Source organism: Plecotus auritus (genome assembly GCF_963455305.1).
Source record: "Plecotus auritus genome assembly, chromosome: 10".
Lineage (NCBI taxonomy): Eukaryota > Metazoa > Chordata > Mammalia > Chiroptera > Vespertilionidae > Plecotus > Plecotus auritus.
This window is the reverse complement of record NC_137785.1, coordinates 23,899,392-23,916,818: the sequence shown is the minus strand read 5'-3', so window position 1 is coordinate 23,916,818 and position 17,427 is coordinate 23,899,392. Positions and strand designations below refer to the sequence as shown.

At 41.6% G+C, this 17,427-nt stretch overlaps 1 protein-coding gene across 2 annotated transcripts in view; it reads right to left on the bottom strand.

Moving 5' to 3' along the window:
- The window catches only part of USP10 (ubiquitin specific peptidase 10), a 64,161-nt gene that overhangs the window by 29,122 nt on the left and 17,612 nt on the right, over positions 1–17,427 (bottom strand). For both annotated transcript variants that reach the window (XM_080645619.1, XM_080645620.1), the window contains exons 2-3: positions 12,725–12,793; positions 1,478–1,538 (exon numbers count right to left, since the gene is read on the bottom strand). In XM_080645619.1, coding sequence (XP_080501745.1) covers positions 1,478–1,538; positions 12,725–12,793 — 130 coding nt within the window. The remainder of the gene's footprint in view (positions 1–1,477; positions 1,539–12,724; positions 12,794–17,427) is intronic.

Below are 17,427 nucleotides of genomic sequence, written 5' to 3'. Positions count from 1 at the left end.
GCTCCAACCAACTAAGCCCCCTGACCAGGGCAACAGTTCCTTTTCTTACCCAGGAATTCTCGGCAGGGACACACATGTACACTGCACTGCAAGGCAGAGAGGTTAGCACAAAGCCCTGTCAAACTGAAAGACTGGAAGAAGTCCTGCAAATTAATTCTTTGAACAATCCAGTCAATGTAATGGGTACATAGGAACTCAATGCTCAGGTCAGGCATGCCGTGGTTTGTTGGGAGAAGGAAACCCAGCTCAAAGAAAACAATTATATCCTCACATGGTGTTTCTTGAAGTCTGTTCACTGCAGCATTCGCAGTGAAGCCTCCGATCTCTAGCATATGCCACTGTGAAGATGGTGGAGCCACTAACTGAGCTAGACAAAGGTATTATACGAAAGGAAAATAATGAAATAATTTAAAGCAATGAGTAAACATCTGCAGCATGCTCACTGCAGATGTTACTATGTGCAAAGTATATAGTCACAGAGAAATCCAACTGACACAGATAAAAACACTGCTCCAGAGGCTGGGCAGCAGGGCAAGGGCCTTTGGGTCCCTCTAGCTTCATTTATTTTATTCTCAACCTAAGCCATCATTAGAACTGCTCTTTCCCTTATGATTTCCTATATCACTGTTTCTTATAAAATTGTTGATAATTTTAGATATAACCACTTTCTGATTTTACTATAAAGAGTTTAGATAGCCTTTTCAATGTTTACATTTAAACTTAAATTATAATTAAAACTCCTTTCACAGGTCTGATCATGTTAACAAAACAGGGAACTAAAGGAAAGGTCTAGTTTTCAGCTTCTCCAAGGTCAGCCAGGGCCTTTGCCGTGAACCAAACTGAAAAATGGTCTAGACAAATTTGACCTGTGCAGTGGTAGCCTGCAATAAGGGCCCTGCTGTTATTTGAACACCAGGCACTTAATATAAAATCGCTACATCTCAACAAGCACCATCTTCAGGAATCAGCTCATTGTCTATGACAGAGATCAAAAACAAGTAACAAGTCAGAAGGTAAAGAGCTTACCTGAATTTCCAAGAACATTCGGGACAGATAGGGTCATAAATGTAAAAGTGCAGGAACAGATTCAAACTGCCACTGAGCCATACCAAGAGCACATGCTCAGAGATTTGCCAGCTCGGGGCCCAGCAGCCTCTGCACGCAGACTGACAGAACTCTGACAAAAAGCACTGGCTATGATGAATTGCTAATGAAAAAAAAAAGAACTGAACAACTACTTCCTTAACTAAACCTTGAATGTCTGACACTATGAAGCATAGAATAAACTTAAATTCACTAGTCAAAGTGGTTCAGTAATTAAATCTACTACAGTTTACAGCCAAAACATCAAGCTATAAGGGAATGTTTATTCAAAAAGCATGAACAAAGAGGAAAACACTGTTTCCAGGTGAATGCTGGCTCAGTACACATGGCCAGAATCCACATCGGGGAAATAAAGGAGAACAAGCTTACTTACCATCAGGAAGTTCATCTGTAGCCTGTGTGCCACACAGAACTGATCCATTGTATGGAGGAAGCTGCGTGGGGAATCAAAAAAATTTTAATTCAACAAAATGTTAAAACCCAACACATGCTACTTCATTAAAACTCTTTATCCATGTAACTTTTCATGACATTCTTACCAAAATCATACACATGGAAAGACAGTAAAAGTAAGTCATCTTCATTTAAGAAAAAGATATCATAGGAATAATTTAAAATATCTGTTATTAAATAGATCCAAAAATGTGGTAAAAAGAAAACCCACAAAACTCCAATTGACAAGTAAATCAGTTTCAATAAAATGCTTATGCTATACCCTTTGTTTCACAGGATGTTGATGACTGCCCATAAACACCACTGCCTCCTATCTTTGTCCACTGGTAAAGATGACTTAGTGACCGTCAGCACTTCGTGTTCACTATCACTACATGTCAGCACCGCCAGGCCTATGGGTAGGGGATAGAGAAAGCCCCACTGGGAAAGAAAAGTCTGTGAATTGTGGCTTCCTTTTTAATACAATGCTTTAAATTAATAGCTAGAAATCACATTCCTTGCTTGGAAAAGATCAAGCAAAATGGCAAGTGTCTGTAGAAAGGTATTATAAATACATCAAATTTTTCTCCTTCCCAGCTATTCCATAATATCTAAGAGCTGAAAATGTTTCAAATGCGTATGTTTGAGATAAGAAAGTTTAGATGGCAAGGGAAGTAGACAAATAATTATTACCTGAAGGCAGAACAAAAGAACAAAATCACAATGCTTCTCAAACTCTGCTTGCTGCAGCACTGGCAGTACAATGGCCCCACGCCTGCGTGGGGTCCCAGAGTGTGCAATACTCAGAGGCGCCCAGGTGATTCCCATGCCACTACTGCTGAGAACTACTGCTTAAGTGGCTTCCTCAACTGGTTTCTCCAACTAACTCTTAGGAAGTCAAGCCAATAATAAGAGATAAAAGCTTATCGCTCCAAGTAACTGAGTAAGTTCCCTCCCCAGAGAATTAATGACAAATAAGAAGCTAAGAAAATGCAGTGTTATTCAAAATTAAATGACCGCTTTCAGGATTTAAGAGCTGCACATATTTCCACCATGCGGGGGCACCCCAGTAATCTTCACACTGACACAAAAGGAGAAAGCATTCTGTACCCAGAGATGTGCTACACTGGCTTTGCACCTGAAGTGCAAAGACCATTCATTCCACACACCATTCAAACACTCGCACCAAGTGCTCTAGCATTTACCGCTGGCGCCAACATAAGGAGCAGAAAGGTGCATTTGAAGAAGCCACAAATAGGGGTCATGTTCCTCTGCAGCCACAAAAGAAGTTTAGCAGAATCCCAGACACAGAATGCCTTCCCTTTTTCTACCAACAACACTGGGGTGCCCCCTGGTGATAGAAATCGATACAATTTTAAGTCACTAGAAGTTGTGTGTTTTTTTTAATGTCCCTGTATATTTCAGAATCTAGTTAAGTGGTAGAAGCAGAATTTGAAAAGCTATCACCCAGCAGACTCCAGGGCAATACTGCCATTTTCTGTTAGTGTGTTTAAAACACTATATACAAATCTGGTTAAGAGTGTAATTGTGGGAATTACTGAATGCTGGAATGAGTTCCGGCCCTGAAGTGTGTGTGTTTCTTTTTTTACTCTAGCGGCACATGGGACCTTTAATTCAACAAAACATCCTCCACTTATAAGAAGTCCTTCAATCTGTGGTAATTGGATATAATAAATACACAGCAGGAATAGCCCTGGCCAGTTTTGCTCAGTGGATAGAGCATTGGCCTGTGGACTGAAGGGTCCCAAGTTCGATTCCGGTCAAGGGCACATGCCCGGGTTGTGGGCTCAATCCCCAGCGGGGGGCATGCAGGATGCAGCCGACCAATGATTCTCTCTCATCACTGATGTTTCTCTCTTTCCCTTTCCCTTCCTCTCTGAAATAAAAATATATTTTAAAAAAATACACAGCAGAATAAACTGTAATAATTGTTTGCTTAAAGTTCCCGCTTTATATAGCTATTTATAAGAAACAAAATATAAAAACCAAAGCAAGAGCATAAAATCTCACAGACAAAAGTAAACTGAGCAGTGTAAAGAAACAAAATCTAGTTATATTAGATACAGTCAAATCACCTTAGTCTGAAAAAGTGCTAACAGTCTTGTGAAGACAGGACTTGGGACCTTTGATAAGGTAATGTTTTAAAATCGTTTTGGTGCTGCCACCATTTGTTCTGCTGTCTAAAAGACCCTCATAAACCCTAAGTCTCTCCTCTGAAATATTAAGACACCAAACCACTGAGAATAACTGTCCTAATTCTAACATCCCACCCCCACACACATGCATGTGCCGTGCACCTATAGCCTACCCAATGCTATCACGGGCTTGTTATTCAGTAGCTGGTTGAGGTCTATGTGTTGTCTCTAATGATGAGCGTCTGGGAAGTTTCAAGAAGAATTAGCATTCTATCCCTATTTTGAACACCAATAACACGATTATGACTGGAGTTCATAACATAGTTATTCATAAGCTGACTGTACTTTTTCCAGCTGGAGAAATTCATTTTTAAATAACCCTGGCTTCTAAACTAGAACACAGCTTAGAAAGGTATTTTTAAAATTACCTTTAAAATACTGATATAGGCATGCCTCATTTTATTGCACTTCATTTTACAAATGCTCTTTACAGATATTGCGAAGAAAGCACATCAACATTGAGGCAAGACCCTCCACCAGCAAAAAAGATTATTATTTGAAGTCTAAGATAATGGTTAATGGTTTTTAACAATAAAGTATTTTTAATTAAGGTATATACTTTGTTTTTTTAGACAATACTACTGCACACTTAACAGACTACTGTTAACTTTTATTTGCACTGGGAAACCCAAAATTCGTGTGATTCATTTTTACTACAATATTCACTTTGTTGCAGTGGACTGAAAGGGAACCTGCAATATCCCCAAGGTATGGCTTTAAGATCACTCAGCTGAATTTGTTTCTTCCAATTCTGTTAAACTGCAGTACTGACCACCCTATCTTGTCAGTGGCAAGCTTTCAAACAAGCAAACTAAGAGAGAGACAAACTCTCAGCTGAGAGGAATGATGCTTTGTAGAAAGAATGTTTGTATATTTTAACATTTATATTTTTTTATTTAATTTAATAATTTAATTTATTAAAAATTGAATTAAATTAAAATTTTATTTATTTTTTAAATTGTTTTTATATTTCACTTTAGAGGCCCGCTGCACGAATTTGTGCACATTGAAAGGAAATTAATTAGAAGTAATATTTTAATATCACTATTCACCCTTTCTCTACAATAGAAGTGTCAACCAAATTCATGATCAACAATGACAGATGGAAACACATGCTTGCGATTGGCGCCAGCAAGAGCTTTATAGATAGACAGATAAACTTGCTTAATTAGACCTGCTTTCTGATTTAGCTAAACGTTTTCCAGCCCAGTGAAGCACCCTAACTTCTCTTTCACGTAATTGTCAGCAACACAGCAGTAAATATCAACACAAAGCAAATTATTATTGTAGATCACACAGGGAGAACAAAGGGTGAAATATTTAACTGCAGCAGTGTTTGCCTATATTCTATGCAGTGAGAAAACCTGAAGTCATTTTCAAGTTCCACCATTTCTTACTTCTTTTCAATCAGGTCAAGTTTCTAAACTTTCTAAATCTCCATTTTCCAGCTAATGAAAAAAAAAACAAAACACACAGGCTTCTACCAAGTCTCCTATCACCTACTCCAGGACTTCTGTGAGGATCAAATGAGATGAGGCACGTGAAAACGCTTCACAGACATTTGGTTAACACGTTAAGCGCCCAGCCTGATTTATCTTCCAAACGGAAAGTCTAGTGTCAGTCACCAATAACTGACTGGGCGCTTAACGTGTTAAAGTGTAAAATGTTTGCACCTGGCTATAAAGCAAGCCGTGTTCCTGGGCTGAAGAAACTGCAAGGAGGCTAGTCGCTAGGGAGAGGAAGCTGGAGGTTGCTATGTGACATCATTACCCGGTGCCCACAGCAACCGTTGCTGGGCTGGGCTGGGCCGTGGGCCGCATTTTGTGCCATAGGGTCTTGGCAGCGTTGGTTGCGATTTGGTGGGGTGTCGCTCCAGGGTGGTGATGGGGTCTGTGTCCCACTTTGGGGAAGCCGAGTGCTGCTTTGTGGGCATCAGGTTCGCAGTGGTTTATCAAGTTCTTAATAGCCAAAAAAATATATGAGGAACAGGGCTGGATTCTAATTTATGCCACCTGGTAGGAACAGTACAGATAAGAGGTGCAGTTTTACCTACAAAGTAAAGGGCCAAACAAAGGATTATGCAGAAGTGAGATAACACCCACTGTTCCAACCATGCATCCCTACATTAAACAGTCCATGTCCTATATGACTGTATTACTATCATACAAGCCCCCAAATTTTAATAGTTAGATATTGAGGATAATAACTCAACCCAATCATGTTAATTAGCCTGTATTTCCCTTTTACAGGTTATTGGACATTTGATTTTGATAGACAACACTTGTTATACCCTAGCCCTATGCATGCTCAAAAGAAACAAACAAAAAAGCAAAGACCCTGAATAGGCCCAGACACACTATGATTTTTTACTATAATTCATTTTAATGAAACACAGCCATTACTTTTGCAAATAAAAAGTCTGACAGCCCTGGCCAGTGTTGCTCAGTTGGTTGGGCATCATCCTGTGTACCAGGAGGTTGCCGGGTTTGATTCCCAGTCAAAAGCACATGCCTGGGTTGAGGGCTCAATCCCCAGTAGGGGGCGTGCAGGAAGCAGCTGGTCCACATTGCGCTCTCACATTGATGTTCTCCACTGCCTCCCCGCAACCTGTCCTGCTCCTCCTCCTCCTTGCCCGCATCCCTTCCTCTCTCTAAAAATCAATAAACTATTCTTAAAAAAAAAAAGTGTGACATAACTTTACCACCAGCATCCCTATATCCATTAACATTTATTACACACTAAGTATCACACCATACATTAATGATTTCCCAACATTTCTTTGAAGTAAATAAGCATTCTCCAGTTTCAATTAAAAAAAGGAAGAATGAGATGGAGGAAATTGCCCAAGACCACTGAGTCTGTTTAAGTAGCAGAGTGAGAAAGAAACCCTGCTCGACTTGAAATGTGGTACATTTTCCACTTTCATATCACCAGGAAAACCCAAGTTTTCAATCCAACACTTACTTGCAAACAGACATTCACAAACCCCACACATATGCACACACATGAGAAAAGCTTTCACAAAGTACAGAAGTTGGGCTTTATTGTTTTTTAAAACCTTAATTGCAGAGAGGACTGTTAGACTGTGGCAAGCACCACCATATTTTACTGTGATTCAAGACAAATTATTTAAAACTTGAATCACTGGTAGAATATATAGAGTAGAACCTCAATTAAAACTAATGCTTAGGGAATGTGGGATCTGATTATATTTTTCCTAGTTAACTATTTTCTTATCAGAAAACACTAAACTTCAATCCTTAAATTCTACAGAATTCTAAAATGCATAGATACATTATATAGTTTTAGGAAATACAATATATATTTAGCTTTCACTGTATCATATCCTTAGGTTCCTTAAAATCGTAACTGTTAACATCAATGAATACAAGAAATAGAGATGGAAGTGAACTATATGCATTTCTAAAATGAAACCTGATGTTTTATTTTCTTTCTTTTCTAAAATGAAAGAGAAGAAAACAAGTAACAAATCTCTTACATCTCGAAGCTTAAAATAATACTTTCAATGTGTTCTCATTTAATTCCACCACCATACCTCTAAAATTTTTTTAGAATCCAAGAAGCCAAGGTGAAGAGTAAAAAACTTGCCAAGGTCATGTGTAAGTGGTCCAGCCAGACCCCAACCCTGGCCTTTTGACTCATATTCTAAGGAACTAGCTTCTCCTGCCCCATTTTACCAAATAAAGCAACACCATCTATCCTAATAGAGGAATATGCAAATTGGTCGGGACGCCCTCACGCAACAACCAAACAGCAGGATGTGTGGAGCGACCAGGCCGGCAGGGGGCGGGGGGGGGGGGGGGGGGGGGGCAGTGAGAGGCGACCAAACAACCAAACAGCAGACTGTGTGGGGCAACCAGGCCGGCAGGGGGGTCAGTGAGGGGCAACCAAACGACCGAACAGCAGGCTGCATGGGGCGACCAGGCCTGTGGGGGGGTCGGGGGGCAGTGAGGGGCAACCAGGCCGGCACGGGCGGCGGGGGGGGCGGGGGGGGGGGAAGCAGTTGGGGGCAACCAGGCCAGTGGGGGGTTGGGGGGCAGTTGGGGGCAATCAGGACGGTGGGGAAGGAAGGGGGCAGTGAGGGCAAATAGGCTGGCGGGGGGGGGGGGTAGTTAGGGGCGATCAGGCCAACAGGCAGAGGCGGTGAGGGGTGATAAGGCTGGCAGGCGGAGGGGGGCAGTTAGGGGCGATCAGGCAGGCAGGCAAAGGCCATTAGGGATGATAAGGCAGGCAGGCAGGTGAGCGGTTAGGAGCCAGCGGTCCCAGATTGGAAAGGGTGCAGGCTGGGCTGAGGGGACCCCTCCTCCCACCTTCCCCCCTCCCCCCGTGCACAAATTTCATGCACCAGGCAGGCCTCTAGTACATAAATATTTAATATTAGAGGCCCGGTGCATTAAATTCGTGCACGGGGGAGGGGGGTGTCCCTCAGCCCAGCCTGCACCCTCTCCAATCTGGGACCCCTCGAAGGATGTCCAACTGCCCATTTAAGCCTGATCTCGGTGGGATCGGGCCTAAACAGGCAGTTGGACATCCCTCTCACAATCCAGGACTGCTGGCTCCCAACTGCTCGCCTGCCTGCCTTCCTGATTGCCCCTAACTGCTTCTTCCTGCCAGCCTGATCACCCCTAACCACTCCCCTGCCAGCCTGATTGATGCCTAACTGCTCCCCTTCAGGCCTACTCACCCCTAACTGCCCTCCCCTGCAGGCCTGGTCACCCCCAACTGCTCTCCCCTGCAGGCCTGGTCTCCCCCAAATGCCCTCCCCTGCAGGCCTGGTCACCCCTAACTGCCCTCCCCTGCAGGCCTGGTCCCCCCCAACTGCTCTCCCCTGCAGGCCTGGGTCCCTCCCAACTGCATTTCCCTGCAGGCCTGGTTGCCCCCAACTTCCCTCCTCTGCCCGCTTGGTCACCCCTAACTGCCCTCCCCTGCAGGCTTGATCGCCCACAACTGCCCTCCCTTGCAGGCCTGGTCCCTCCCAACTGCCCTCCCTTGCTGGCCATCTTGTGGTGGCCATCTTGTGTCCACATGGGGACAGGATCTTTGACCACATGGGGGCAGCCATCTTGTGTGTTGGAGTGATGGTCAATCTGCATATTACTCTTTTATTAGATAGGATAGAGGCCTGGTGCATGGGTGGGGGCCAGCTGATTTGCCCTGAAGGGTGTCCCGGATCAGGGGGTTCCCTTGGGGCATGAGGCGGCCTGGGCGAGGGGCCTGTGGTGGTTTGTAGGCCGGCCCCGCTCCCTGGCGACCCAAGCGGAGGCTCTGGTATCTGGGGTTTATTTATCTTCTACAATTGAAACTTTGTAGCCTTAAGCGGAGGCCTGGGCCCGCCAGGGTGTGTGGAAAGCTTGGCTTCCTCCATCACCAGGGGCAACCCTAGCCTCCTGCTCTTTCCAGCTCTGTGGCTGCCGCCATTTCTGATTTGGATTTATGTATCTTCTATCATTGAAACTTTGTAGCCTTGAGTGGAGGCCTAGGCCGGCAAGGGCAGGCAGGTAGCTTGGCTTCCTCCATTGCCAGGGAAACCCAAGCCTCCCTCCTGCTCTCTGTGGCTGTAGCCATCTTGGTTGGTTTATTTGCATATTCGCTCCTGATGGGCTTGTGGGCGTGGCTTGTGGGTGTAGCGGAGTGATGGTTAACTTGCATATTACTCTTTTATTATATAGGATGTGTGCAAATGTACAACTGTGTATATTTACTTAATGACCTAAAATTAAGGAATCTAAAAGGCTAGTTAGGTTTCATTAAAAGTTAACTAAGATTTTACTTGATATACTGATTTCTCCCTCAGTTTTCCTTTTCAATGCAATTTCAACAGGTTTCTGTGTGTGTGTGTGTGTGTGTGTGTGTGTGTGTGTTTTAATCCTCACCCAAGGATATTTTTCCACTGATTTTTAGAGAGTGGAAGAGAGAGGGAAAGACACATCAATGTGAGAGAAACACATCAATTGGTTGCCTCTAGCACGAGCCCTGACCAGGGCCTGGGCCGGGGAGAAGCCTGCAACCAAGGTACATGCTCTTGACCAGAATCAAACCTGGGACCCTTCGGTCCACAGTCCAATTCTCTATCCACTGAGCCAAACGGCTAGGGCTCAACAGTGTTTATATTTAAAACTAGAGGCCCAGTGCACAAAATTCGTGCATGGGGGTGGGGGGTGTCCCTCAGCCCGGCCTGCACCCTCTCCAATCTGGGACCCCTCAAGGGATGTCCAAATAAACCGGTAGTCGGACGTCCCTCTCACAATCCAAGACCACTGACTCCTAACCATTCACCTGCCTGCCTGTCTAAAGCCCCCAACTGCCCTCTCCTGCCAGCCTGATCGCCCCCAACTGCCCTCCCCTGCTGGCCTGGTCGCCCCCAACTGCCCTCCCCTGCCAGCCTAATCTCACCCCTAACTGCCTCTGCCTCGGTCCCCACCACCATGGCTTTGTCCAGAAGGAAGTCGGACATCTAGAAGATGGCCAGTTGACCCGATCTAATTAGCATGTTACCCTTTTATTAGTATAGATATAAGCTGGAAAAATGTTCCAGGTAAGTTTTTATTAAACTAAAACAGAAACCATTAATCACATAAAGAATGAACATAAAAGGAGACCTGAATAAATGGAGAAATATACCACAATCATGTTTAGGAAAATTATCATAAAGATGTTAATTCTCCTACAAATTCATCCACAATTTTAACGCAATTCCAACTGAAATTTCAATAGGATTTTTCATGGAATTTGAGGTGCTGATCATAAATTCCTAAGGAAGAGTTAAGAATGAAGGAAAGCCAAAATAGCTTGTAAGTATAAGAAGATGTGTACCCTGCTAGAAGATTGACAAGGTTCAGCAATTAAAACATATGGTACTGAGACAGAGCAAAAGGCCAACAGAACAGGGGACCCAGAATCAACCTAGCATATATGGAGATGTGACTTGACTGGGTGGTACTACATCTAAGGGCCAAGTTCTAGGTAATGGTGCTGAGACCACTTCTACTGCCATGGTGGAGGGGTTATTAGATTCCCCACCTCACACCCATACAAAAATCAGTGCCTCAATTTAAGTTGTATTACATGCTAAAGTAAAAACAAAAACCTTAAGAGTTTTAAAAGAAAACAAATGTCTTTATTACCTAAGGAAGGAAAAAATTTCTTTAAAGGTATTTTTTTGAAAACCTAAAATCTACAAACCATGAAGGAAAAAGTCAATATATTAGACATTAAAGTGAAAAGTGTGCTCTCTTTACCCAGAAAAAAAAGGTGCATCATATATGAAGCTTAAAAGCCCTCATGCTAGGAGAGATACCTGTAACATGCAGAACCAAGATTATTAACCCTGTAAGTCAATAAGAAAAAGAAAAACCACTTGATAAAAAATACAGACAAGAGATAGAGATCGGGTAATTCACAGAAGTAGAAATATATCACCTATAGACATGAAAATAATAAAAAGTGCTCAACTATTTGTAATCTGGGAAATGTAAATTAAAACAATGACAATCTATTTATAATCCATTAAATTAAAATCTATTAACAAAAATCTTAAATATGCCTATACTGAGAATTAGGCAAGATTTTTTTTGTTTTTAAATGAGATAGAGAAAAGTCTCATGCACTGTGATGTTAAAACCACTTAGAGCCCTGGCCAGCACGCCTCAGTGGTTAGTGTCAGCCCGTGCACCGAAGAGTCACAGGTTCGATTCCTGGTCAAGGCCACATACCTGGGTTTCAGGTTCATCCCCAGCCTCTGTCGGAGCCCCTGTGACAGGCAACCTAATCGATGTATCTCTCTTACATTGATGTTTCTCTCTCTTTCTACCCTACCCCACTTCCTTCCACTCTCTGAAAATCAATGGGGGGAAAAAACCCTCGAGTGAGGATTAAAAACAAAAACAAAAAACCACTTAGCAGATAAGCAGTCCCTAGTAAAACTAAAGATGTTTATCACTTGCACAACCCAGCAGTGTCATTCCTAGAATATATGCTGGAGTAACCCAGAGGAGCATGAGAAGACATGACAAATACGGTTATTGCAACATTTTTGTAATAGTGGGAAGAGCTAAAGACCTAAATGGTCCTCAACAAGAAGAACTGTGATGTGTTCAATGAATGGTATTTGGCAATTAAAATCAAAGAACATGCCAAAACTGGTTTGGCTCAGTGGATAGAGCGTCGGCCTGCAGACTGAAAGGTCCCAGGTTCGATTCCGGTCAAGGGCACGTAACTTGGTTGCGGGCACATCCCCAGTAGGGGGTGTGCAGGAGGCAGCTGATCGATGTTTCTCTCTCATCGATGTTTCTAGCTCTCTGTCCCTCTCCCTTCCTCTCTGTAAAAAATCAATAAAATATTTAAAAAAAAAAAAAAAAATCAAAGAACATGAACAAAATGCATCAGCATAGATAAATCTAAAGAACATTAGCTTAAAATAAACAAACTAAAATGATGAATATAGTATGAAACATTTATGTGACATTTCATATAAAACAATACAATGCACTATCTGTTGATAACATAAACATGTAGTAAATGGTAAAAACCACAGTCAGAAAACAATACATACCAATTTCAGCAGAGTTGTTATTTCTGGGAATAGGGGAATGAGATGAAAGAGGGGTATAATGGAAGTTTCAACTGTATCTGTAATGTTTTGCTATTTATAAATATAGTTAAATGTTAATGCAGGGTGTCCCAAAAAAATGGATACACATTTTAACACCTGATTCTATTACATTTTTAAAATGCAATTTATTTTAATAAACACTGCCTTTATAATTATTCAAAGTGTGTATACTAGTATTTTTATTTTTGGTTGGTGGGTTCAGGCATTTCTCATATTAGTTCCTGCACTTTTCTGTACCCTGGTATTCCTTATCAAAAAGCATAAATTAAAAAATCAACATTAAAACATAACCATTAACTACATCTACACATATACTCAATAAAATAAAGTTTTGTCTTACCTCAACTGAAGAGCGAGGAGTCACAAAGAATTGATTGAATTCATCAGGGCTAAAGTCTCCAAAAATATACTGAAGGAAAAGAGAGACAGAGAGAGAGAAGGAGGGAGGGAGGGAGGGAGGGAGGGAGGAAGGAGAGAGTGAGTCATTGATCACATAAAATATACAAATTATATACTTTCAGAAAAAACCACCATATATTAAAACAATTCTATGATATATTCAGGCTAGAATGCCCAAGATCCTTCCTTCATTAAATCAAAGGTCTATAAAGTGAGATTTCTAGGTATCCTATTTTCCAATTACAAACAAGAAAATACTACTTAGCCTTTTCTACAAAACTGTCACAGAAAACTCTGAAATTGTTAAAGCTTATTTTGAAACAGGTCAGTTTTGTATACCAAACTCATAAGCAGAGTCCTGCTTGCAGGCCAATTTTTTTATTCACAAACATTTCCAGTTGGAGTTCCATTTACCTTTCTGCTGACTCATGTTACCACTTCCATTTTAGTTTTTTCTGCCATACATACTAAAGAGAAGCAGAAAATGTGGTTCAAATGGGAAGATAGAAAAATCAAAAAAAAGGAAAGTACTAATGATCTTAATGATTTTTTAAAATACCAGTATGTATGCAATTTTTATCTTTAAAAATCCACTGACACCTGATGCACAGATAAACATTACTTGACAGACACAAACCTAATTATGTACCCTCACTGCATAGAATTCTGAATGTGACTTTCTGGAAAAACAAATGGTTTAAAAAGAAGAAAAAAAGAAAAGAAACACACACAAAGAAAAAAATGGTTAAACTGCATGGAAGCAAGTTTAACAAGTGTGTGGCAATTCATATTCTCCCTGGAGCTCCAAGAAATAAGTCACTGACAAGAATAAATGTGACTCGATTTCTACAAAAGACAATCACTCACTGATTACTCATTCATTTAATTGGAAACTAACACCTAGTAAGTGCTTTGCACCATGATCGGTACTAGGAATAAAAATGATAAAACAGAGTTGTGGATTCTCTGCTATAATAAAGCTGACAGTCTAGTAACTTGCAGGGAAATTTGCAAGCATGTGATTCAAAAATAACCAGTAACCAAGTATTATATGAATGAATATTACCCATTATTGTTGTAAATGTGAATAAATAACTCTCACAGCCTGTTGATAAGGATGCATTGATATTCTGGGGGAAAACATTTCTGGATGGCTCTCTTGCAGTAGCTACCAAAACTGTAAATATATATTTAAAAAAAAACAAAAAAACATCTTGACATAATAATTTACATATACATACAAAAGTCCACAAAGAAACTATGCATTGAAAGTGATGCTGTGAAGCTCTTCCTTTCTAACCTGGGCCCAGCTGGATAGCTCCCTCAATGGGTGGTGAGAAGAAGAGCCATTCTGCCATCAGTGAGGTAGTGACCAGAGACAACACCACCAACATTCACAAGAACATCCAGGGAGTGGGTTTCAAGAAGCATGACCTTTGGTCACTCAAACAGATCCAGAAATTTGCCATGAAAACTGTCAAGGAAAACCTTTATCTATTTATGTAAGCGTGAAACATTCTCTTCCCTTTAGAGGATTTTTTAAAGTTGATTTTTAGGGGGAAAATATTGTTTGGGTAAAAAAAAAAAAAAAAAAGATGAAAATGATTCTGTGTCAGATTTTACAGGATTTATAATCAGTGGGTAAGAAAATGCCACTGACCACATGAATTAGTTTGTCCTGTAAGAGCAGAGTGAGTTAAAACATAGGACAATTAAGTTTGCATGGGAAACTAAACAGGAGGAACAAATCAGTGCATTTCCAAAGCTTGGTGCAGGGCTTAGCACACACTAGCACAGATGCTCAACAATGGGTGCTGTGAGGATGAAACAAAAGAAAATGCCTGAAGCTCCTCTCTTGGTCACACCACATTACAGGAATGTCGTTAATAACACTACTCTTCTAATAGCTGCATCAAATAAAGCAGAAAAACTGGAAACTGCTCTAGGTTTCAAGCAATTCCCACCAGAGGTAGGTGAATAATGGAGTCATGAAAGCTACATCAGTGTTCCTTTCCCAACTGCCATGACGCCCACAGGAAAGGAGAACACACCACCAGACCGTCCAACCTCTCCATGCCCCTTAAGGAAGCGAGCCTAGGAGGCACAGTGGCTCTTCTCCCCACTCCCACCACCCCCCACAACGAAGAAAGCTCCGTTTTCCCTCAGGTCCAACTGACCCCAGCTCAGGCTTACAGAACTCCCACTGGTCTCATGTCTTATTATTTTCTCATCCTTTCTAGGAGGACATGAAAAATACATATATAAGAAATACTTGAGAAAAAGGGGGCATGTCCACAACACAGTTAGGATGGAAACAAGGCACCTCCCTGATGCACAGCCCCTGGGTGTAGCTGCGCTGGATGAGCCAACCCGTCAGAGGGCCCAGGTCTATAAACCCTAGGGATAGGGCTGGGCAAAGCTGAAAATACCAGTGTTTGTGCTAAAGGAAAAGCAAAGATTTTCCGCCCAAGGAAGATGGAGGAGAGGTGTTTGCTGTTTCCCTACATTTCTCCACAGATCTAAAGTCCACAGGAAAGACCACTTTCTGCAAAGCAGAAATGGAGGACTACCACTACAGCATGGCACCAGGAGGCACTGCAGTACAGCATACTAAGTTTTCAATCAAGCTTCCAAAACTTCACCTCCAGAAGTGTGAATGCATGTGCAGGGTGCTACCCAATCAATGTTCTCTGCTTCCCAAAACGCATGGAAACAGGAGATCAGCCTCTGAGGTAAACATTAAGATACAAAGGCAGTGATCAATACACACTTTGCTGCATGTGCATCATACTTCACAGGTTCCAAGGCAGTCAGACAACTACTCAGGAACAACTCCCACGTACAGACCCAAAGTCAAGCCTCACAGGGTGAAAGGACAGAACCAAGTCACAGATAAAAGGAAACCTAGGAGAAATCGTCTTCTCCCTGGATTCCAGACCCAAGGAAACTGAATTTGGGATATGAGAAATATTAAGAACTAATAAACTGTTTTGAGTAATAAACGCCTTAATTTCATCTCTAAAATGAGGGGATGCTGGACTAGACAACCTCCAAAGTCCTTCCCAGTTCCAGAGGATCTCCTGGATCTAACAGAGACTAAGAGAAACACCGGTTTGGAAATATTCTCAGACTACTAGTAATTCAGGCTACCCCCTGGATGGACCCTGAAAACATGCTGAGTGAAAGAAGCCAGACTCAAAGAATCACATGTGGTATGATTCCATTCATATAAAATGTCCAGAAAAGGCAAATCCCTAGATACAGAAAGTAGATTGTGGTTGCCAAGGGCTGGGGGGGAGGGGAGGTAAAGGCAGGGGGAGTCCATTGCTAATAGGTATGGGGTTTTTGGAGTGAAATTGACTGTGATGATAGTTGCACAACTCTGCAAACACACTAAAAACCACTGAAATGTACTAGTACACTTATTTAAATAGATGAATTCTATGGTATATGAATTATATCTCAAAATAAATGAAGTAAAAAGTATCAGGTCAGTACTTGCATAAAAATAAACATTTTAATTTATTTACTAAATGTTATTGATCACAATCCCGTACTTGATGGGTGCTAACTGGTAGCTATTAAACAGTCACAAAGCACTTTCAATTTGGAAAGCCATGTGGGTGGTTTTGAGGGCATCTGGGGATGACATTGTTTAAACAGTCAAAGCACAGCAGGAATTTTGATGATTTAACAGGAATTTTGTTGATGTGTATTGAGCACCAACTATCCACAGTGAAATGTACTCGATTATGAGAATAAACTTTGAATTAGACAAACACAGGGTTCAGGACACAGTGACATTTAGTTTTGTAACAGTGCAAGTAAGTGTACTGCAAGTTGCAATGAGTGTTACAAATGGCAAAAGAAAAAAAAAACAAAAAAAAAGAGAGAGAGAAAGAGACAATAGAAAGAGGGAGGCAGAGAAAGGCTTATTCCTCAACCGACTGGGTTGCAGCAGAATTCTGCTTTACTTTCTTGGGGCAGAGAAGTCCCAAAAATGGATAAATTGTGTAATAAAGTCACACCCACAGACGGCAACCCTCCTTAGGATTCAAATGTCAAAGTACTACAATTTAGTGTCTAGTTTCACATGGTTTGTGTATTTTATTCTGACTATTAAAATCCTATCAGAAGATATCCTCTCACCTTCCAAAGTAGGATTTTTAATAGGTTGGCTTTAATATACTCTTAAGTGCTTTCATGGAGATTCTGGGCTAAAACTTGTTTTTAGACTGCATCTCCAAATTGGAGAACCTGATTCATTTAACAAAAAGCCAACTTACCAACTTTCCAGTCCCATGTCTGAATTAGTTATATTACACAATGGCAGTTAAATTTTAACTTGCTAAACTAGTACTAAACAGCAAGATAATAGAAACAACCTTCATTATTCAATAACTTGCTATATAGAATTTTTATCACATGGAACACAGCTGATAAATTAGGGAAGATTCCACCTATTTTCACAACTATTGCAAACACCTAAGTGCTAAGTAGGGTGAGGGGGAGAGAGGAGGGGAGGAGAGGGGAGAGGAGGGGAGGGGAGGGGAGGGGAGGGGAGGGGAGGGGAGGGGAGGGGAGGGGAGGGGAGGGGAGGGGAGGGGCAAAAAGAAAAAAGACTGTCAATACAAAAGAAAACTG